Raw genomic sequence first — 23797 nt, forward strand, 5'->3', positions numbered from 1 at the left:
TTCTGCAACGCCTTTGTACCTGCAGAAGTGGTACTTTAACAAGGAAGGTGTTTCTTGACACCCTAGGATATTACGTCTCAGGGGGTGAAGCCTTGGCTTTATGGAGTACTGGCAAGTCAGATGTGAGTAAATGAACTTGGTTTCAGGTAACATGCAATGAATGGGACTTGTGGGAAGAGCTGGAACCAGATTTTGTGGGCTGGAAGCGCTCCTCCAGGAGCTACGGTAACACCAAATTCAAACGTAAAAGCTGTCTCAGACATTATTAACGTGCATGCTGAAGATACCGATCCGTTTACCTTTCCTAGGTATAAAAGAACGTCTAGTGAATGAAAAGAGCCCAGGAAAAACAGTCTAAGGTAAGGTAAGGGGAGGGGATTAGATCAAAGTGTCTCACAAATAAAATTTTAATTATGTACATTCAACTGTACTTGTCCTTTAAAAAAAAAAAATATCTTCCTGAAGTGTTTGGATTTTCTGCTTGCTGTTCAATCACACAGACGTGGGCAGAAATACCTGGGAACCATATTGTTGGAGAGTGCTGAAAGGGCTTTATCTAAGAAAACAACCTGTTCTATTCTAAGGCAATGGATCTCAATCTGGAACAAATGATTTTTAGAAAGAATTAAATCATGTTTGCTTCAGAGTGGCTGACTGTCCTACCGAGGAATGACAAAAAAAAAAAAAATCTTTCTAATCCTTAGCTGTTAAAAATGCGAAATATTTGTAACCCCTTTAAATGTGTCAACTTTTACTGAGCAAATCCATGTACTCGGCCCCAGTTCACAAGCATCGCATCATTTATGGGGAGCTGAAACTACCACTTAGAAACCTCTTTCCCCTGCAGCGCCCATCAGGAACGGTGCTGTTGGGGAGGTGCGCATCTATGGCCTACTTAGCTCTGAAAAATACTTCCTGGGAGGCCCTTGCTGCGTGTCTGAGAGGCTTTTTGCCCCCTCGTAGGAGGTTCCTGGGAGGAACTGGCTTCCTCCACCGTCGTCGTGACTTGTCAAGGGCAAATGGTGCTCGTGAGTAGGATGAGCTGTGTCCGCCTCAGTGCACGCTCTTGGGCCTGCTGAACGTAGGGCATGCGAGAGCGAGCACGCACATGTATGTGCACTGTTTAAGTATACGGGGGGGTGTGCGTATGCTTAATTTGTACATCCAGTTTAGGTCTCTGAAGCAGCTCCTCAGTGGTCAGATGGAAATGAGGGTCACTGAGGTTCCCAGGATGCAATATTCCAGGTATGGCCCCCAGCAGGCAAGCTAGGCCTCAGCTGGAATTTTTATTGGGATGCTGTAAAAATTCATGGAGAAGAAGAAAGAGTGGCTAAAGACCTACCGCCAATTGAGGTAAACCTGTATGAGCCACTTAACAAACATCGCTGCAAACACGTAACAAGCATTTAAGCACTTTAGACAAGACAAACGTACATACATACATACGCACACTCATCGCTGTTTGGTACGCTATGGCACCAAGCATAAAACCGAGTACCCCCCGTCTTTCCCATCTGATGATTATCACAGAATAAAAAGCAACAAAGCCTTGCTCACACAAGGCCAAAACCCCCGTACCGCTCAGAGGAGCCGAGCGGCTTCCCGCAGTCAGGCTGCTGCTGTGAACAGATCGTTGTAACTTCACACAACAACTGATGGTGAATAAGAACTAGCCTCGTTAGGGCTTGGTGTATTATTAGCAAGATGGGCCACAAATGGTGACTCTGCCCCCTTAATAAACCCCTTCTGTTCCACAGATGTAACAATTATCTGGAAGTTTGGCATCTCTAATTAACTAGAATTGAACACAGTTGTTCCAAATCTCCTTTTAATGAGTTAAATTCAATAGAAAAAGACCAACAATTGCAGTGTTTCGGTTGTGGGTTTGGTTTCTTTTTTTTTTTTCTTTTTAAAAGGTTTACAAACCTTGAAATAAGTGTGACAGTGACTTTGAAAGCTGAAGCAGACGTTGCTTTCTGGCGTCCTACAGAAGTCACACATGCATTGATTTCCTTTAACACAAGATGTTTTTAGGGCACAGCCGTTGGGAAGTGCTCAACTTTGTTTGCAAGTTCCTCCTCCACAGAGATACCTTGGTAAGAGGAATATCCCTTTTGACTTAGTGTTTTGGATCAGATTTAGCCGACCTGAACTACACCAACACCTTTCTACACGCAGTCTCACTTTTTTGTGTTATCAGAACTTCACTCAAAAGGGTTTACAACACAAAGTACACCGTAGCCAACTGTGGCCTTTCCAGAAGCTGTTGCAGGAACTAACGCTATTGGGAGTTACCTCGTTCACAGCTTGGAAAGGGAATGGGTTCTCCTCACACCTTTTCTTAAATTCACAGATTGACCGACTGATCTTCATTCAATAGAACAGAAGGAGTGGAGAGCAGGTTTGGTGAAGCTGGCAGGGCACAGGGGAAGCCGATGCCAAGGTGGCTCATGCCAATTTGCGAGAAATGGGCCGAAGGAAGGGACGATGCAAGGACGCAGCGCGTAGGAGAAGACCTTGCCTCGGGTAACCGCGGCAGCGGCTGCTGGTGGGGAGCAGAGCGCTTTGCCCTCAGCGGCTTGGTTTTAAAATGCAATTCAAAAGCTTGTTGTTCTGAAATGAAACTGGAAGTATTTCTCATATATTGATGATATCTATATTACATACATAAAATAGAGAGATGATATATATGGTATATGGAGATAGATATTCTACATCATTTATTTCTCTTCAAATCATTTACACAAGCTTGAACACTTCAGCATGCATTGTAGGCGAGTATCTGCTTTTCTCTGATTAAGGAAAATACTCGATGCTCATGTGTGAGGTCATGAAACTAAAATTTTCCATTACCTATTCGTACTGCTTTTCTTGATTCGTCACCATTTTAGAACAGTATCCAGTTTTCTGTTCTTTTTATACTTGAAAAATACAATTGTGTGACATACACATCCCCACCTTCAACAAACTTTAACCTACATGCACTAAGAACATGTGTACACGCATCCTAAATGCATTGCTAGGCATGGGTCACAATAATAAAAATAAGCCAGCACAGGACCAAGTTACACAATGATTTAAGAGATGGAAGCAGTATTGTTTTCTGACATACCTGCATAGCAGTACAGAAACAAAAGCCTACAGTAACCTCATGGAAATCTGCACGTTTGCCCAGTTTAAAAGTTGGGTGACACAAAGGTATTGAGGAAAGTGAAATTTATGAGACTCCCAGAAACTGCAAATTCTAACAACACTGGGTGTTACCTATTTTACCACCACTATATTTTGGGAACAAATAACACTGCTTTTCAGTAATAAAGCTCCTGAATAACTGCATCCTCAGAAATAAGTTCTTTGAATTCATTAGCATGGAAAGCGTAGCACTATCATGTAACACATCGCACTTTTTTTAATTAAGATTGAGGTAAAAACAACTACGCTGACTTGGGAAAAGGGTGTTTGTACCTTTATTGCTTTAAGGTTTGGATGGAGTTAGTCTCCCCCATGAGCCTTTCAGACCTGAAGGGGCCTGGGTATCGACTTGCTGCTGAAAAGCATCAGGCTTTGTGGGCTAAGGCAATTTAAGGAATCGCTGCAGTTGGGCCACTGGAGTACTATTCAATATTAATTCAACATTTTCTCCTTGTACTTGTACTGAAGTTGGATAAAGAGCAGAAAAATCTGCAACTCAGTAATGCTATTTCTTTCGCTCTGCCTTTTCTAACAAAGCCAACATCACAAGCAGGCAAACGTAAGAAAAACATTCATACAGCGCAGAACGGCACTGTAACAGCGGGAAACAGGGAAGAAATAAGAACCCAAGCTTCTTTTATCTGTGCTTTTATCTCAGTGTTCCTTTTAAAGTTTATAAAGAAATCACTGCTAGAAGATTTTTTTAGTCTAGGAATTTAATTTCTGAGATTAAGAAAAGCTCTCAACTGCATGGATTAGACAGACAAGTACCCGAGTGGTGCTGCATGCTTAGGGTATAGCTTTAGCAATCTTGACTTATGAGTTACATTAGTCTTCCACACGCAGGTCTCACTCTCAAGGTTTTCTTCTTGAGACGCTTACGGAGTAGCTTTCTCAGCTACCTGCCCTATTTTGTCTCAAAACAACCAGACGAAGAAACGGCCATAAAAAGCATAGCCCTTAAAGCACAGGCCTAAGCTCTGCCAAACATTGCACTCTCATGCAGATGGACTCGAAATTAATTGCTAAAAGAAAACATAATATCAAAATAGGTACTGAAAAATAAAACTTGATAAAAATAGAAGTTTAAACTGCTGTTTTAATCAGATTATCATAACTGTACACCAAATATTAAAGGACTACTTAGGATTAACGCCCTCATCAGTAGGCTCATCTACCAGCATGACCAGAACATGGGAAGATCAGTGTTTAGCTGGCACTCAAGTACAGCACAGTTCCAAAGCAGAGGAAATATCAGCATCGTAGCACAGAGAAAAACAGCGGTTAGAATATAATACACTACATTTGCAAAGTCAGTATCCCTGATGATTCTAATAGAAATAGCAACCTAGATATTCTGAACTTAATCACTGCTTCTGAACAGAACACAACATAATTGGCATTTCCAAGAGAAATGAAACAAGCGACTGATGGGAATCAAAGCTTCCCAAATCTTCCTGTGTATGCTGCAAATTCAGTGGGACCTGCACAAAATATCAGTATCGCCTATTATACAGTTTTTAAAGTGCATTTCATCCGTTTGAGAAAGTAGTAAGATACCAGTTGAACACAGTGACTCACAATCAAAGAAAACATTCTCAACAGCGTCATTCACAGCGAAGCACAGATCGGTGAAAATCTGTCCTTTCCGTTGCCCACGCGTATACATTCAGAGTCAGGTAACGGGCGCTGGTCTGCCTACAGACAAGGTTCTCTACAGAGCTGACCACTAGGAAAAATGAATAAAATTACACTTGAGAAGCCTACAAAGTCCTTTTATCTCTTGATCAGAATTAGTATAGTTTTCATCCTAGCAGGGTCAGGTGGTAGTCTACTGTCTCGCAACAGTTTATTTTGCCAATGAGCGTGGAGAAAACATGGATTTATTTCAATCAATTCAGCATCCTTATTCACATGCAGATATTAGAAAACAGTCATTTTGATCCACGAACACCAGTCCTGTGTTTCTTGAAAGACTTATTCAACTTTCCAAAACGGTAACGTTCGGATCTGTTTCACAGCATTCCACTATTTTATCTTTCCATTTCCTACATCATTTGCAATGCCAACTTATTTACTGTGCACATGTATATCTGCTTAAAAATCAATTTTATTTATCACCAAGGAATTCTTTCACAGATGAATACTTAAATCATCACCCTCTGAAATAATACTTTATTTCTAATACTAGATAGAATTAATATTTCATTTAAAGAAGTATTGAAATATTCACTATAGTAACAAGGAAGGGAAAATCTGCATGCCAGCAGTACCTGTAATGAAAATGCTGTTTCAGAGTCAATTTGCAGACATTCGGAGGGCTGGGGGATGACACAACACTGAGTAACACTTGTATGTAACACATGAAGTCAGTTGCCAGTGAAACGCAAAAGATCCAGTAATTAAAAAGAAAAAAAGTAGCTACCATCTTGACAGCTATTGGTAGTGACAGTAACAATGCGATTCTTTGCTACCCACAAATATGGTACCAAAATCTAGGAAAACAGATCTAAATTTCTGCACATCATGTCATCAACTGGAACACCACTGCGAACGCACAGATGTCAATACCATTGCAGTACAGGCAAGAGGCCTTAAGCAGATTTTTCCAATCTGCAGAAGAACAAGGGCCAAGAGAGACAACTAAAACACTGGAGATTTCAGCCGAAATAACAGGAAGATTTATATATAAACTGAAATCCAGGGAGGGGGAAAAAGCAATAAGCAAAGACTAGTTTCAGTACATCAGGAGGCGTCAAAGATTTATTGCTGCAGCAAAAGTTTGAGTATGAAGTTGTATGCAGCAGGAACAAAGGTTATAGCCTAGGACCACTGGAAACCAAAGCAAGACCTTTGTCAGACTAATGAACAGTTCGGGAGCCAAAATCCTCAGAAAAGGTACTCCCATCTTAAGGAGCAACTGCATCAAAATGAATACAGCACAGGTAAAGGACAAAAACTTTTTTTTTTTTCTCCTTTTTTCTTTTTTAAAAAGCAAAGTAGGAAGTATACACTAATATAGCCAGTCAACCCAGACTCTTTACACCTTTGAATACAAAGGGAGTTCTGATAGCCATTGGTAATCCTGGTGTTGTTCATATTCTGTCTGCAAGGAATTGTGTCTAAAAATGAGAATCTAGTCTGTCTCAAAAATCAAAGGATGCATAAAAATTGCAAAAACTGCCACTTTTTTTTTAATCTCTTAAAATTCTGAAAGTGATTAAAAAAGAAAAAAGTGGGTTGAAGGTATAGGCAGTCTAGAACCAAATTTCAGAACCAAGACATAACTGAGCAGAAGTCTGAGGCCGTATCAGCCAAGACCACTGAGCAGGTCTTCAAAAGGAAGCAAAGTTCTACTATTAAGTGTAAAGTTGTGTTTGCTAAACCATTTTCAAAGATTTATTTTTTCAGTGTGGACAGGGCCTATGATGCAGAAAATGGTTTGCTGTCAAGGGGGGTTTATACACTTCACTAAAATCTGACAGATTTAAAAAAAAAAAATACTTGAACCAGAATGAATGATCAGCATACAGATCACCAGCATACAACTAAGTTGGTTTTGTTTTTTTTTTTTAAACTGAAGAGTTTTGTTGTTTGGTTTTTTTTTTTAAAGCAGTATCTGGCAAGGCTGGTTTTGATAAAGCTGGAGCCTTCTGCTAACCCACTTGGAAAGCCGCATGCTCGGTGCAAACTACAACCTGCAGCTCTGCTCTTTTACTGTTCTCCAGCGGCTGGCACAGAGAACAGGAATGGAAGGCTACATAATTGTGTACGGATGTTCATAAAGCCAAAGAGATTACAGGTGGAAGTTTCCAGATAATCCAGAAAACAGAGAGAGCCGAGACCACATTTCTATCACAGGAAGGCTGAAATTCTTACACGAACCAATCAGTTTTTCAAATCAGAATCTGCTAGTGCTAGAATAATAACTTACCATGTCACACATGAATCATTTGCTCATGGCAAGATCCCTGAGGGTGCAAAACTAGTAGTAATCTCTTAGCCAGAATTAAAGAAAATAACAGTAAGACTTAGGGACATATTAGCCACATCCAAGAGATTCATGTTTCTATTGCTTCTCTAATATGTAATTATGGCTATGCAAGAGTAATGTTTAGCAATTCAAATAAATATTGATTTAATTCATAATTCCTTGACAGACCTATTTTAGATTCAAATAAATCAGGGCACTAATCCGTTAAATGGCTGATTTTAGTGCCAGGCATAAGTTCACAGTAACATTTTGAATTTTAACAACATATAAGCAAAAACCATTTGCAACAAAAGGGCCTCAGGTAGTTGAATTAGAGATCACCTGGAAATCACATTGTTCTATTGCTACAAATGAAGCCAAAGTGATCACTAAGTGCATCAAAGGTTATAAACTGGGTACACAAGGATGTACAACTTTCAGGATCTTATAGGGAAAAATACCCCCCACCCCAAAAAAAAACCAAAACAAACAGAGATAGAGAGGGCTTTGGAAATAACAACAGGCCTAGGATCTTAAGTTTTAAATATGTAGTTGAAGGACAGGCTGTAGGGCAGTTTACTGCTATTTGTAGCTACCTGAAAAAGAAATATCATTCAGATGTGTTTGAACTATACAGTAATATGTTACACAAAGAATTAAATAAGTTAAAGGACAGAGGTTTTGCCATTACCACATTGGATGCTAGCTAGCCTTGAAATCCTCTTCCCTCAGAACACAGCTTAAGAGAATTCAAGCGTTCTGTAGGCAGGGAGAGAGCAGAACGGTTAACTTGGACGCCACTATTATTTTCTTAATGAAACAACCTCTGCTTCCAAACTCGGGCTCATGAGGAATCTTCCTGCCAGACACACTGGCAAGTATCTTTATTGCCTGGCGCTATCAGCATAGGGAACAATTCAAATCCAGATGCGTCTCAGCAAATTACAGGTCACTGCTAAAGTTGAGGCCTTTACCACTTGGTAAGTAACCATTTAAATATTCTTTGTTCTAATTTTAGTCAGATAACTGATTTAAGTTGAGGGGGGTGGTTGTGATTTTAATGTGAAATGGAACTGTCTTAACCGTGGCTTGAGCAGGGGCAGAGGTAAGCAGAGAAGGGAGCTTGCTCCCTTGCGCCAGCTCATCTAGAGACGCGCGCAGTCACCGGCAGTGCTCCTGGAGCCCGCCGGGTGCCCCGCTGTCCTCCCCAAGAGGGGAAGGTTTGCCTCTCTGTTCCACATTAACATCTGACAGCAGGAGTTTGGGGAGTGCCTTTAGTGAGCAACTGTAAGGAATCCTGTGAAGGGAGGACCGATTCTGCATTCTGACTAATCTTGATTTACAAAGAATGCCTCAGCTCTACCTCCGTTTGCTACAGCTCCTCACCCCACAACGGTGTAAGGGCATCCTATGCATTAGTGCAGGTAGAAACGTAACCATTTAGAGAGGCAGTTTAACTGAATTATTTTTTGCAGACCCAAAAATAAAACCAATCTGTTATTATGAACCTTTATTAAGCGGCTCACATTTCAGTATAAATCACACTAAAAAGATTTTTAAAAAAGATATTTACACTACAGTGCTGACACATTTAAAATGAAAAAATTGGTATAAATAAGCTCTATGGAAAAGCCTGGAATTGTCAAAAAGAATTCTGGCTCATCTTACAAAAAATATATATGTTAAATGTCAGCTCTACTCTAAAACCTACAACTCAAAATTATTTAAAGACTTCTTTATGTTAAACCTGCAGTGTTTACAGTGCATCTGGCCCTAAGTGCTTTGATACTTCACAGTTATGGACAGGCACTGAGGAATGTTACAAAGCTACATAACTATTTTCTGTAACAGATGCGAAGGCAAGTCACAAACTTGCCTCACAGAATTTATGAATCTTTACATTATTACATCATTAAGTTTAAAAAGGAATTTAAAACCATATATACAAATTTAGCACAAAAAATCATCCTCTCTTTGTCCATGCAGTTTTGGATATGATGAACTATGTTGTCTTGTATCATCTGGATGTACGTGACCTCCTGGGCATAACTTGCCTTGTAAGTCCTTGCTGCCAGGTTCAAATTTCGAATCCACTTCCAACTTAAATGCCGTCAATTCAACGTGATCCAATCTAGTCTGAACGTTCTGGCCCCCGACGTCATTAGGTGCCACTGTCTTCTCAGCAAGATCAACATTCATGGGTTCTTCTTTCACTCGGTGAGATGCAATAGGTTCATGTTTTATCGGCATAAATTCCTGCTGCAGATACTTCGTCTGCAGAGTATCTGAAAATTTGGTGTCTTCGGAGGTATTTTTGCTCATCGTACAAATTCTGCTGTCAGTCTGAAGTCCAACAACCGAAGACTTGGGGTCTGCAGAGGTCCCTGCTTCAACAGTACTTGTATTTTGAGAAAGTTCTTCCTCTGAATGATATAGCTTGAGCCGGATGTGCCAAGCTAAACTGCACACAGCTGAAACTGTTTTGAACTGGTGCACAACATTCCTTGGGATAAAATAAATGTCATTATCAAATAACTGAATTCTGGCATATCGAATGCCTTCCCTTCGCAGTTGATTAAGTTTTGCATCATCAACCCACTGGACACACTGGAGGGAAAAATGAAAAAAAGGGTGAAAACTCTGATTTAGGACTCGGAGGACACCTGATCAACAGTTCATAGCACGCTTACCTGTGAGAGTGGAGGCTCATGCAAATCTAATTGCATTCGCTGAACTACCTCTAAGAAGTCTTCCGCATGGAAACAAATTACATCTTTGGTTATACGAGGCTGCTCAGACCTACAGAAGAATACGAATTGCACAGTCAGAGGATGAAACTAACACGCTATACAGAACAATAAAGAAAATCTGCAAGCAAGGATAAAGGAAATGATAAAAAAAAGCAACAATTCTAGCGTAACCTACATTTTTGAGAAAAAAGGTTGACTAAAATGTCTAATTCTCAAACACAACCTCATTAAAGTTGTTAAATGAATTAACCACAATTTCTTTACAAGTGGCAGCAGAAGCAGCAATGAAAGGTCAACAAAACTTACTACTGCTAATTTTTATTTTTAATTGACCTCTGTCTGCCTTGATGATAAGACAGATGCCCCAGATACACAGGGCTTACTCTGTCAACGCTCTAACACGATACACCCATCAGGTACCTCAAAGTATGCAGCAGCCTAACCAGTATCGCAAACGTTGCTTAGTATCTTGGCCTCAAACACCTTGTTCAGAGTCAGTAGTAAACCTGAATCTACATTAAGCTGCCACAATGCTACTGAGCAGCAAATACCGGCATCCTCCACAGAACATCCCTTAAAAATACACTCCTGTTTATGCTCACTAGAGAGCTACAGAAGAGCAAAATCTGAACTAGGGTTTGTCTCCGTATTCAAACCGTTAGGAGAATTCACCTCTCCTCCCACAACATCTCCCCTAAGGAAATGCACACCATTTACAGAATTCCTCTAGAGACATTATCTAGAATTAGCTAAAGAAAGGCAAAAAACACAGCTACAATCCTTACCACCCTCTGATCTAAAAGCCAAACCCAGTTCTTCAACGGAAACATATAAAACTAAATTCCGAGTGTCTGTTTTTCAGGGATGTTTGGTTTTTAAAAGGTTTTTTTAAAAGCGTGGTGATTTGAAGATTTCATTTACGTAGGAGAAAGCTCACACTGGAGTGGTTTTGCAAGGCAAATTTATCAGCCAGAAAGAGCCTGGCCGATGACTGCCTTTCTTCACCCCCCGCAGAGCCCTCCCCGGCTGCGCAGGGGCAGCAGGCAGCCCAAGGGCAGGCTCGGGGCACCGGCTCTTAACGGGTGTTCAAGCGCTCCTTTTTAAATGCAAGATGATCATCAATTTATACATTTATATATTTTTTTATATATATATATATATATATTTATATATATATATTTTTATATATATATGGTGTTAGTAACATTCTAAAAAGCAGGCAATGATGTACAGTTTATTGGGCTTTTTAAACTGACGAGACATGTTTCTTTTATTTAGGTCATGACCTCAATAAAGCAAAAAAAAAACCCTAACCAGTTTGAGGCTATATGGGGGGGGGGAACGCAGCTCAACTACTGAAAGTATGCTAGGGAAAATTTTCAGACCACGTATTTTACTTTCAATTTTACAAAGATTAAAATGTCTCTCTAGATTTTGGTCTATATACTGCTGAAGAGGATTTCAGCACTGAAAGCAAAAAACTTACAGAAACATCTCTAGTCAGTGACATAAAAAATATTAGCTACGTTAATCTACTTTTTATAATGCAGGTATGTTTTTTATTTTTTTAAGAACATGTATCTGCATCTGGAGTTAACAATATTTGTAAATTACATTAAGAATTAAAATAAATACAAAGAATATTTGCATACTAAAAGAACTTCAATCCAAAGAAACGTTTTCACAGCAGTGGCTATGTTTTACACCTTATACAGGACAAAGTATAGTTAATGATTTTTGCAAATCATTCCTTTTCTCAGACCCTATATATATGTGCAACAGTATGCATTACAGAATTCTGTCAGAAAACATGACATTGCTTTTGCAAACACCACAGAGAAAAATTATTGCCAGATTATTTTTAATTCTGCATTTGCAGATTTGATATTTAGCGCAACTTTGAGATTATATTTTTTAAAACCTAAATTTTAGGGGTCCCGTCCCACCCCCCCCAGCAAAACAGTAGCAGGATAGTTCAGCTAGATGTCCAAAGAGACATTAAATCCAAATGGAACTATAAGATGACTTCAGAAAAATCCATTTAAGTCCCTGCTAGAGCACTGCTAGAACTATTTCTGGCAATATTTTTTTTCCTTAACCTCATTCTTCAAAAGGACTGGACTCTTTTTGCTGTAACTTTTCAAAACAGATTCAAGATTAGAGATTTTAGCATGAATATTTCTGACCTAATGCATGAAGTCTGGCAATATGTAACAAATTCCTAGAAAAGCACTAACAACTTCGTGCTCTGGAACACAAACTTGACAGCTGCTTGCTGAAGCACAGGACAGAGGAGTTTAATTTTGCCAGCAACGCCGCGAAGTGTCTTTTGCTGTCCCTGTACAAACACACTCAAGTTTCCCACGTAAAAATCTTCAAAGTTTCCATGATTTAAAATTTCACTAGCATTTCTTAAGTTCTAAAGCACACTTGGTATCACCTACAAAAATGGCGTTAAGTAATCAGCATGATCACACCACCAGTGTTTATCAGACTTCAATGCAGTGCAGTCTTTAAAACGTTTGCTAGCAATGGCCAGAGCTCTTCTACAATTTGTAAACGTTCACAGAAGTAAAAAAAAAAACCTCATAACCCACTAATTTTTACAAAATATCTCAAATCAAGAGTCTGTCCTATTTGGGAAAGCAAAAATTATTTTTTTTTGTTCTTCCAAACACTATGTTTTGTTTCCAGTCCTACCCTCTATCCCCACAAGCTGCTTTTTGCCTTTCAACAGCACTGTTCCTGTCTGATGTGAAAGACACCAGTCATCCTACCTAACATTAACATTCATGCCTATCAGCTACTAAATAAATCCCACTTTCTCTACATCTACAGGAGCTTCTTGATTACAAAGCTTTTTTTTGCACACCCAATTTATTTTTATACTAACTGAACACAAACTAACAACTCAGTCCACCAAGTCTAAGAATTGCTTTATTTTCTCCTCAAAGAAAACAGGAATTTTATATATGGTATCTCATCATTAAAACATGTGCATTTTTACTGCCATAGTGCCCTCATCACCCCTGGAATATCTCCAACTTTCAATTTTGTTCAACTATTCAAACAGATTTAAAAAAAAAAAAAACACACCCCCAGTTTTTTCAAAAATTTCCATGCATGTTGTTTCCTTTAAAATAAATCCAGCCACAGCTGACAAATTATGGTAAAGCTAATGTCTAAAATTATTTTAATGCGTTACAATAATTAATGACGTTTCCTTATCATCATAAGCCCTGATTAGTTCTCTTCATGTAAATACAGTGAAATGGCTTTTCAAAATTATAAAAAAAAATGTGGAAAGGGAAAGAAGAAATCATCATCGAGGTGAAATCAAGCTTGAAAGACATAATTCTTATTGTGTTGATTGCATTATGTATTTTCCTCCTCAACATATGTCAGTCCCAATTTTTTATTCTGCATTAAGATACATTTTCAGTCCTTACACTGAAGTGAAATGGTTACTTTCTTTTTTCCCAAACTGAAGTTCTTTCAAGTTTGTTGGGCAATTTTGTCTAGTTTTGCCTGTTTTCAGATCACTTTCTAATCTACACAGTTTTTATTTTGACTAATTCCATTCATTTTTCCAAGTTTAAAAGGAGTTTTATTGGAGGTTGAATAGACACCCTGTTCTACAAGTTCCAACGTATGAGAGAAGATGATGGTTTAGATCTGAAAAGAAAGAAAACTTATTTTTAGAATGTAAACGAACACGTCATGATTTCTAAGGGAGGAGGATCTTGGTATGAAGGTACAGGGTGAGAAAGGGATTGTTCCCATAAACATTTAAATTACTATCAATTTAAATCCTTATTAATTTCCACAGGCACGCAGGTATGGGGGGTGGGGGTTTGGTTTTGCTTGGTTTTTTTTTTTTTTTATTTTCTTTGATAAAGCTTTGAGTCTCTCTCTCTAATATGCGCAAAGTGTAATTGAAAATAATCAGATCTACACAGTATCTCAGCTCTTGGCCTGCTACCGCTGCTCAGTCTTTAATTCACTCCAGCTTCTCACAGAGCAAGCAGGACGTTTAAGGCTCCAGCCATCATCAAGCTGAAAAGGAAGTAAGCTGCAAAACCTCAGAGCCCAAAATAAAAACACATTAAGATCTGAACAATCCAGTTCTTCCCCAACGGCAATTATTCAATCTTTTATCTCAATGAACTCATGCACTGTAGCACAAATTTGCATCATTTCATTCAAAGGGAATTCACTCTTCTAAATTCTAGACAGATATAAAAGAGCAAAAGGTGGTTTTAGCGTTTACGTATGCAAAAGTAACCTCCAAAATTAAGGTCATTCTCCCAAACCAAGATCAGAAGATCCTGAAAAATGCTTCTTAGATCTGGGCCAGGAAGCCCATACGATTATGGACTTTTTATTTGGCTAAAATGTGAACAGCCTCAAATGAGATACATTAATTTCCTGAATCTCATATGGAAATTCCAAAGACAGGCATCAAAAAAAAAAAAACTCACATAGCCTCCAATAGGATTCTTCCTAGGTGATCTACCATAAATAAATCAGGGTTATAACAGCCATGATTTTGAAGCAGAAGCATAAAAATTCTGCTCATCTCCAGACAACACAAAGAATTGCCACAAGGTCTTCATGTGCACCTCTGAGGCAGAAACTCAAGTCAGTCCGCATGTACTATTTAAAGCAAAGCAAAGTGCGAAGTGTTTTTACATCTAACCTTAACTCAGTTACAGCAACTCAATTATAGCTATTAAACTGTCATTGCAAGGCACCTTTCTAGTTTCAACCACACAGCAAAACTGCACCCAATCTAGCAGAGGGCAGACACATCTAGCGCACAGAGACAGAGGGGGGAAAAAAAAAGTCCAGTATCTACTAAGTCTTCATTAAATCTCTAATACTAGATTAACCTATTCTGTGCTCCTCCTACCAATTATAAATGGAAATTCAGGCAAATATTTTGCAAACACCTAGGTAAATAAGTCAATCAGCACGTACCACTCTCCACAGTGCACAGCCTTCAATACTCCCACAGCAGCTGTAGTCTGTCGTTCAAAACCTTGTCCTATGTGATCTGCATGGGCTCGCGTCCGGTCTTCAAATAGCATTTCACGGGGTTCACTGGTTCGAGGTAGGTACTGCAAGTTTTTTATTTCATTGGTAGTTCTGTTTAAGAAAAGCAGTATTAGTGATATAGAAATTTCTCTTAATTACCTAATTTCCACCATAGCCAACAGTCAAATGAGAAATACAGTAACATCTAGGGCAAATTAAAAATGTAATAAGCTATGCAAATATCAGAACACCCATACAATTAAAAAAAAAAAAAAACCAGCAACAAAAAACCCAAAAACACCACCACAGTGTCAGGGCTCTGAGTGCACTAAAGGCCCTAACGACTGAGCAGCCTCACCTGCACTCTCTGCCCACAAACCCAGGTGAAGCAGCCAGGAGCTCTATTTAAGCTCAGGCCTGGGCCTCCAGTCCTGCCCTGAGCCATGCTGCAGGAGCACTGGTCTTCACCTCCACCAGAGGCGTGCTGGGCCACAGACTTGCTTCCCAGCTTGACTTCAGGATGGCTTTGTCATGATGGACCTGCTTGGCAATCCCTGGACCTGATCCTCACTGGCAGACTGACTTCCTGGCTTGACCTCAGGCCTGCCCCATCACCACACACTTGCCTGACACACTGGAGTCTGCGCTGAATCTGGTCCCCAAACCCCAGGTCTGCCCTACCTGCCTCCCTCGGGCACTGTGAGACTGGGCCCTGCCACGATAAGCCCCTAGCAGGGAAGCGCCAGCCTTTTCTGCTTCCTGACTATTAGACATATATTTCAATTGTCCCTAAAGTTATTCTTCATCATTTATGTATCTACCAAACTGCTGGGAAGTGTATATGTATATTTACTTCCATGTTGTACAACTGGAAATGAGAAGCAGCAAAAGGTTATTTCTTCAGAGTTTAATGAAAGTGAAGGAAACACTGCAGAGCGGGAACAGAGCCACAAGACCATTTTCTTGGCCACCTGGAGCCAACACTGTGTGCCATGTTCTTCCGGGAGCTGTTTATAATCATAACATAGCCAAGGTTGGAAAGGACATCTGGAGACTGTGTAGTCCAACTTCCCCCACTTAACTAGAGCAGATTGCTCAGGACCATGTCCAGTCAAGTTCTGAGCAACTCCAAAGACAAAGACTCCACAAGCTCTCTGGGCAACCTGTCCTAATGTTCAACCATCCATACAGTAAACTTTTCTCCCCCCCCCCCCCCCCCCCTTATTTTAAATGGAATTTCTTGTAATTCAGTTTGTGCCCATTACCTCTAGTCACATCACTGGGCACTGCTGAAAAAAGTCCTTCTTACAACCTCCCATCAGATGCTTATGCACATTGATATGATCCCACTGAGCCTTCTTTTCTCAAGGGTAAAACCCCGTTCTCCCATGCTTTCACATCACCAGACCTGCTCCAGTATGCCCACATCTGTCTTGGACTGGCAAGCCCAGAACTGGACATGATACTCCAGACGTGTCTCCTCAGTGATGGGCACAGGGGAAGAATCACTCCCCTCAACCTGCTGGCAGTGCTCTGCTCTTCCTAACCCTGCCCAGGAGGCGGCTGGCCTGCTTTGCCACAAAGGCACACGATGGCTTATGGTCAACCTGGGTTTCACCAGGACCCCCGAGGCCTTCTCTGTGGGGCTGCTGTCCAGCCAGTTGGTCCCCAGCCTGTGCTGGTGCATGGGGTTATTCCTCCCAGGTGCAGGGCTTTGCACATTCCAGTGTTGACTTCACGAGACTTCTGCTGGCCCATTTCTACAGCCTCTCAAGGTCCCTCTCACTGGCAGCGTAACCCTCTGGTGCATCAACCACTCCTTCCACTTCTGGGTCACCTGCAAACTTGCTGAGGGTGTGCTCTGTCCCATGCTGCCATTAATGAAGATGTTGAACGGTACTGGCACAAGGTATCGATGTCTGGGTTACTCCAGCAGTGACTGTCCTCCAGCTGGACTTTGTGCTGCCGATCACAACCCTTTGAGCATGGCAGTTAAGCCAGTTCTTGAACCACTTCACTGTCCAGCAGTCTAGTTTGTCCTTCATTAATTTGAATATTAGGATGTTACAGGATACAGGTGTCCAGCGTGGAAAGCCTTGCTAAATTCAAGATAAACACCACCCCGGGACTCCTCTCATCCTGTGAGCCGGTCATTTTGTTGTAGAATGCTATCAGGTGGGTAAGGCATGATTTCCCCTGTGTAAATCAATACTAGCTACTCCCAACGATCATCTTGTCCCCCGCGTTTGCAATGGCGTCCTTCCCAGGATGAAGGTGAGGCTGACTGGCCTGCAGTTCCCCAGGTCCTGCTTCTTAACCCTTCTAAATGATTAGAGCAACATTTGCTTTTCTCCGGTCCTCAGGAACCTTTGCCAATTGCCATGACCTTTCAAGGACAATCAAGAGCAGCCTTGCAGTGATACTGGCCAGCTCCCGCAGCACTTGCGGATACATCCCATCAGGTCCCATGGGCTTGTGTCTGTCTAATCTGTATGTCTAATATGTCCTTTAACCTGATTCTCCTCCACTGAAGGCAAGTAGTCCTTGCTCCAGACATTCCTACTGTCTTCGGGACCTGGCATTCCTGTAGATAATATCTCACCAGTAATGACAAGGGCAAAGAAAGCATTGAGTATCTTTGCCTTTTCTGTGTCCTTTGTCTCCAGGCCCCTTGCCCCATTCAGCAGACGCCTTACATTTTCCCTAGTCTTTCTTTTGCTGTCCATATTCCTGTAGAAGTCCTTGTTGGCCTTCACATCCCTTGCCAAATTCAACTCCAGATGGTCTTTGGCTTTAACTGCATCCCCTTCATGGTTGAACAGTATCTCTGTGCTCCTTCTGAGGCACCTGACCCTGCTTCCACTTCTTGTATGCTCCCTTCTAGGTTTGAATTTTGAACAAGAGAACTCCGAAGACATAATTTCTCATGACACATAAAATCCAAGTTCTGCAGAGGACATCCCTGCTCTTAAGCTGGTACTTATACCCAGTACCACAGCAAAGCTTAAAGATGTCATTTAACGTTGGAGGTGTTACCTTTCAGATGAGAGAGAAGCCCCAGTCCCTTGATGTCTTTAAACATCCACTCACATTTAAGAACAGGGCTATTAATTCCAGTCTTGTGGCATACATCAATAGTTGTACGCCTGTTCACATTTCCCTGCAGTTTTCACCTTAAATTCCTACTAAAGCTCCAAAAAGGACCAGCACCTTACTTGGCCAGATAGTAAACAATTTTTAAAAAAAAAATCTACATCCTTACAAAACAAAGCAACTTAGAAGTATATTTTGAGATGAAGATTTACAGAAATTTATACCAAGATATAGTACCAAACAGTAAAAAGTTTGGGATGAAATGAGTTTGTAGAGAAAGAATACTAATCAGACATTTATCAAGCAAAATAATTCCACATACCTCTTCCTTTTGAAAGGTGACTTTGGCATGTCAGCCACAGGGATCATCTGTTCTCCTGGACGTACCCACATAATGGGACCATCATCACTGTCTTTACGACTCTCTAATTTTAAACTAGAAAGTGTTCCCCATGGCAGTGTACACTAATGGGAAATACAAGCCACAATTTTGAAGTAAGTTACTTTAAAACTTTTTAAAAGCAGCCTTTATCTGTCATGATGAAAATGTTTATTAGACCACTCAATTATATAAGCAAGTATCACATACCCTCACTTTATTATAACAGTACTAGACAGTATGTTGTCCCCCTTCTCCCAACCCATTCCCTTCTGTCCTTACTTTTAAGAAGGGTGATTCTTCCAACATATCAAGGAATTCAGGGAAGTAATCCCCCACTTCCTCATCAACTGCTCCAACCAGGCTGATCTGTCTCATTGGGCCAGCTCTATAAGTACCATGAGAGTATGTTCTTTTTACCTACAAGTAGAATATGACAGCAGAAGTTATACCAAGTCCACTACCACCCAAAGTCTACGTTCAATAAACACCTTTAGTGCCTACGCTTATGTTTGCTGATTGATATTAGTCCTACAGTCTTCAGTATACTTTATATTATTAAGTCAATTACAATGAACTCATCACCAAAGACAGAAATTCTTATAAAAGATGCATGACAACTTGTTTTTGGTTTTGTTTTTGTTTTATTTTAAAGTGTGAAGGTAAGATTGAGTCACTATTTATTGCCTTTCAAGAAAATAACATTCCAAAGTAGTAACTGTGAAAACCTATTAACTTATGTTCTGCTCAATAACTAGTAAATAAGGATTCTTACCTGGATTACTCAAGTCTAGCTGAATTTTTACCTTTTTCCTGTAACCGTTAGGCAGAACCCCGAGTTACAACTAATTAAAACTCTGAACATTTCCTCTGCTAATCACCCTCTCCGGTACGGCCTCCGTGTGGGCACATTAACTGTAGCTAATTATCACAGTGAAGACAAGGCTCATAAAGAGTTAGTACAGAAAGAGAGAAAATGACAGTTACGCCTTCGTTTTTGCTATGCTAACACATCTTGTGTTCCCTTAAAACTTTAAGGGCTGTAACATTCACCTCTCATGAAAAATCTTTTATTTTGAACTTGAACAGAAACACATATTGTTATAAGTTTTTTTTTTTCCATAATCTGACCTGTCATGTTACATCCACAAAATACTTAGGCATGAGATTGACGAGGATCACTTCCCCTTAAGCGTCCGATCTCCTATTTAACAGGCTGAAAGACTCAGTGGTATTATTAGATGAAATATGACCAGATCAGAACAGAGGCAAGAGCAGACGGATTACTGCACAAACCAAGTAATGCTCTTGCACTGCATCTCTAGACATTCTGCATCCAAAGCAAGAAAAGAAAAAAAGGTGCAAGGAAAACAGTTAATGAAGTACTGCTTAGCTATGGTCCTCACCCAAACAGACCACTAAAATTCCTAGCAATTATGGCAATGCAGAGGGGAATTAGCAGCAGTTCCTGAAAAGAGGACTAAATCATACAACATGGAACAACACTGTGCCCTTCTGAGAAGCTAGACTGATGTAACCAGATGCATTCCAGCAACACAGAACCTAATACTCTTCTTCAGATCATCTCAGTCATCATCACACCCAGGAAATGGAGGACTGACTGAAAGCAGGATTTTACAAGATGTCTGAGCTAATGTAATGGCAAGCCATCACAGCCATACCAAAAAGAGCAGTACCGCTAGACAGTAATGTTCCCCAAATCCTTAGTCATACATTCCTGTAGCTTTTTTGCACAGGCAGCTGGTGATTTTGTGATAAAACATCAGAAAACATTCATTTCTGCTGAATCTGCATCAGCTCAGTCCTCATCTGTATCTGCACTGGCACAAAGCATCAGGAACTCACACAACTAAAGCACTGGGACAAGGAAGGGACACTCACTTGTCATTACTGGCTTACTGGATAGACCAATTCCAAAGTATCCTAAAACCACTTTCTGAAGCCACAGATAGTCATAAATCTGTTACTCACAGTTTACTGATAAACCTAACATGTAAAAGGATGTTTCTTCCACTGGCATAAGTAGCTTAGTATTCCACCATTCCAGGCCATGATATTAAGCTGCCATTTTCATCCATACCCCTGATTAAAGGGAACCACTTTTCTGCCCTTTTCCTTGCTTCCGTCTGCTACCACTACCATTCTCGCAAGTAACAAGCGATAGGATGAGAGGAAACGGCCTCAAGTTGCACCAGGGAAGGTTTAGATTGGATATTGGGAAAAATTTCTTGACCGAAAGGGTAGTCAAGCACTGGAACAGGCTGCCCAGGGAAGCCGTTGAGTCCCCATCCCTGGAGGTATTTAAAAGAGGGGTAGATGTGGTGCTCAGGGACATGGTTTAGGGGTGGACTTGGCAGTGCTGGGTTAACGGTTGGACTTGAGGATCTTAAAGGTCTTTTCCAACCTAAACAATTCTATGATTCACGTAGCATACGATAAATTAGTTGTGGAACTACTCCAACTGAAAACTCACAGCTTCCCCAAAAAATACTAACCAAAGTCAAGTTACGAGAGGCTGTGAAGCTTTCAGCTGATCAAGTCACCCATCTGGCTTATGTACCACTAGGTGTTGGCAGCGAACCATAAAGCCAGCAAAGTGTTTAAAGTGCAACATAATCATTGCTTAAGGTGTATCAATTAAGAAATTTCTTATATATTCCCAAAAAGACCATGTCACTGAAAGTTAAAACTGCAAGATCAACTCAACGTTTTTAAGCATTATTTGTCCATCCCAATTCACTCCTAGCTCTCCTGATCAATCATTTTCCCCTCATTCACCAGGCAGAACAGATTCCTTTTCAAGATCCAGCTTGGGAGAGGTGAAACACCAAAAATAATGCTAAGATAATGTCAAAGTTGCAAATGAGGAGCGGTTTCTTCTGGGACCATATCCACAGTCCTATCATTGCAAAAACACAGAATGAAATGTTTGAGCGTTTAAAGAACTCTGTGGTGGGTTAACCCCAGGCAGCAGCTAAGTACCTTACAGCCCCTTGCTCACTCACCACTCCGCCCCCAATGGTGAGAGACATGGGAGAGAACAGGAAAAGCAAGGAAACACATGGGTCCAGATAAAGGCAGTTTAGTAAGTGAAGAAAGGAAGAAAGTGAAGAAAAAAGGAAGAAACACTAAGTGGTGTTTTTCACCACTCGCTACCTCCCACAAGCAGACAGATGCCCAGCCAGTCTCGAAGCAGCAGCTACCTTCCAGACCAACACTTCCCACCCCAGCCCCCTCAGTTTTTTGTTACCGAGTATGATGTTATATGGCATGGAATACCCCTGCAGTCAGTTGGGGTCAGCTGTCCCAGCTATGTCCCCTCCCAACTTCTTGCCCACCCCAGCCTACTCACCAGAGGGTCCAGAACGGGGAAAAAGAGAAAGCCTTGACACTGTGCAAGTGCTGCTCAGCAATAGCCAAAACACCAGTGTGTTATCAATGATTTCAGTCACAAATCCGAAACACAGCCCCATAATAGGCTGCTATGACGAAAATTAACTCTAACCCATCGAGACCTAGTATAAACAGAAAATAAATCCATTCTGGTGATGGAAGGGGAAGATCAGCTCTCTTCTTCCCTTCTTTCCTGCTAGCATTAGATCTTCCAAAGGTGGACAGGGAGCCAGCTGATCTGATTTTAATCCACAAATTCTGAGAAGGATTTATTTTTTTCAGAAAATGATATAAATACGAATTAAATAAAGACATAGGTCAAAGACTAATGCCTGGCCAGAAAGAACAAGAGGGAATCTGGAAGCAGAGGCAGCTGTTGGCAGTGAAAAGTGACTCCTATCTCATCTCTTCCATGGACTGGGTTACAGCATCCTAAGCTCCAGACTCAGGTCAGGGGTTGCTATTTAAATGACGCTATCTTAGATTAGGCTAAAGAATTACAAAGACATATATAAAAAGATGAGGTCATATTTAGAGGAAAGAACTAGCTAGCAAACAAAATTAATTTTCACTCACTCCAAAATTAGACCGCTACTAAGTAGTAGTAGTGTGAAAAAAACAAAAACCTTCCATTGATGTTTGACCAATGACAAAAGTAAAATTAATCCTCTTAAAGGCAACAACAAAATAAATATAATCTATAGCATATTAGATAACAGCAACATTTTCCTTTCTTTTTACTATCAGTATCCCTTGGCTGGTTCGTTCATAGGAAGAGAAAAAGATTCCTCTATATATTTCTAAAATCACAAAAACAATGCTGGTATACAAAAACCAGTACTTCTTCATCGAATTCTATACACTAAATTATGCACTGACCACAGATCAAATATTATACACCTTTTATAAAGTATTCTTCCTGAATGTAATTTTACAGGTTACAGTGTGACTATATTTTTAGAATGTTACAAATTTGCTCAAATAAATAGCTGGAACAATCTAAGTCCAAGATAAAAGTAGAAATCAATAACATGCATTTCTTCTAGCATGTGGTCAACATGATCAGAATCAATACGCATACACAAAAAAAAAATCACCAATTAAATGCAGTATAATACAATGGACAGGTAAAACAAGACAGAAACGTATAACTGAATATATACGACATAGCCTAACTTCCTTCTTCTCATGTAGCTTAACTTTGAAGTATGTCACCTAAAAACACACAAAAAGAGACTGCGTCATTCTCTTGCATCAAAGTAATGGAAAATTATGACAGTAAAGCCACCGCTGAATTCAGAATTTGTAAACCTTGAGAATTATTTGCTTCTGTGACTAGCATGGCATCAACTGATTTTTTAGTGTAACTTAACTTGCTCAGTTTTAAGTAAGGAATTCTAAAAAGCAAATATTTTGGCATAAACATCTCTGTGTCTAAAAGAATCTGAAGACTAAATCTGAATATATTTGAGCATTATCATCCTACAAATAGGCAGCATTTTAGACACTGTATGTTAAAGATGTTTCCATTTTCTGTTTGAAAGACACAAACTGGAAGGAACGGTCTAGAGAAACCAAGCATGTCAAGAGATTAATTTAAAAAAATGTAAACTGAGGCAAGTCACAACTGAATTCCTATTTTTAATATAGTAGGGTTTGTTTGGTTTTTGGTTGTGGGGTTTTTTGGGGGTTGGTTTGCTTGTTTGTTTGTTGGGTTTTTTTTTTTCAGTTGAAGTTCTGACATTTTCCTGCCAGAACTTTAAAGGTTTAAATTTCTTGCAGTTTTTCAGCTTTAAAATCAGGAAGTCTGGAAAAGCAGTCCTCACAGAACAAAAAAAAAAAAAAAAAAAAAATCCAAACCCACTGAACCCAAAATAATTTCAAGAAACCCACAAAGAAAGCCCCACCAAAGACCAATAAAAACATTAAATCAGCATAAAAATATGCTGAGAGATCAGA

The 23797-nt window shown here is 40.1% G+C and overlaps 1 protein-coding gene across 3 annotated transcripts in view; it reads right to left on the minus strand.

Annotated features, from left to right (window-relative positions):
- Positions 1-4271: 4271 nt before the first annotated feature.
- The window catches only part of RSBN1L (round spermatid basic protein 1 like), a 53084-nt gene continuing 33558 nt past the window's right edge, over positions 4272-23797 (minus strand). For all 3 annotated transcript variants that reach the window (XM_087767942.1, XM_087767943.1, XM_087767941.1), the window contains 5 exons: positions 18707-18844; positions 18368-18510; positions 14896-15063; positions 9856-9964; positions 4272-9772 (listed from right to left, as the gene is read on the minus strand). In XM_087767942.1, the coding sequence (XP_087624068.1) occupies positions 9116-9772; positions 9856-9964; positions 14896-15063; positions 18368-18510; positions 18707-18844 (1215 nt within the window). In that variant the 3' untranslated portion in view covers positions 4272-9115. The remainder of the gene's footprint in view (positions 9773-9855; positions 9965-14895; positions 15064-18367; positions 18511-18706; positions 18845-23797) is intronic.

This window comes from Nipponia nippon, unplaced genomic scaffold (assembly GCF_047370975.1).
Source record: "Nipponia nippon isolate SJK-2023a ecotype South Korea unplaced genomic scaffold, ASM4737097v1 scaffold_3, whole genome shotgun sequence".
Lineage (NCBI taxonomy): Eukaryota > Metazoa > Chordata > Aves > Pelecaniformes > Threskiornithidae > Nipponia > Nipponia nippon.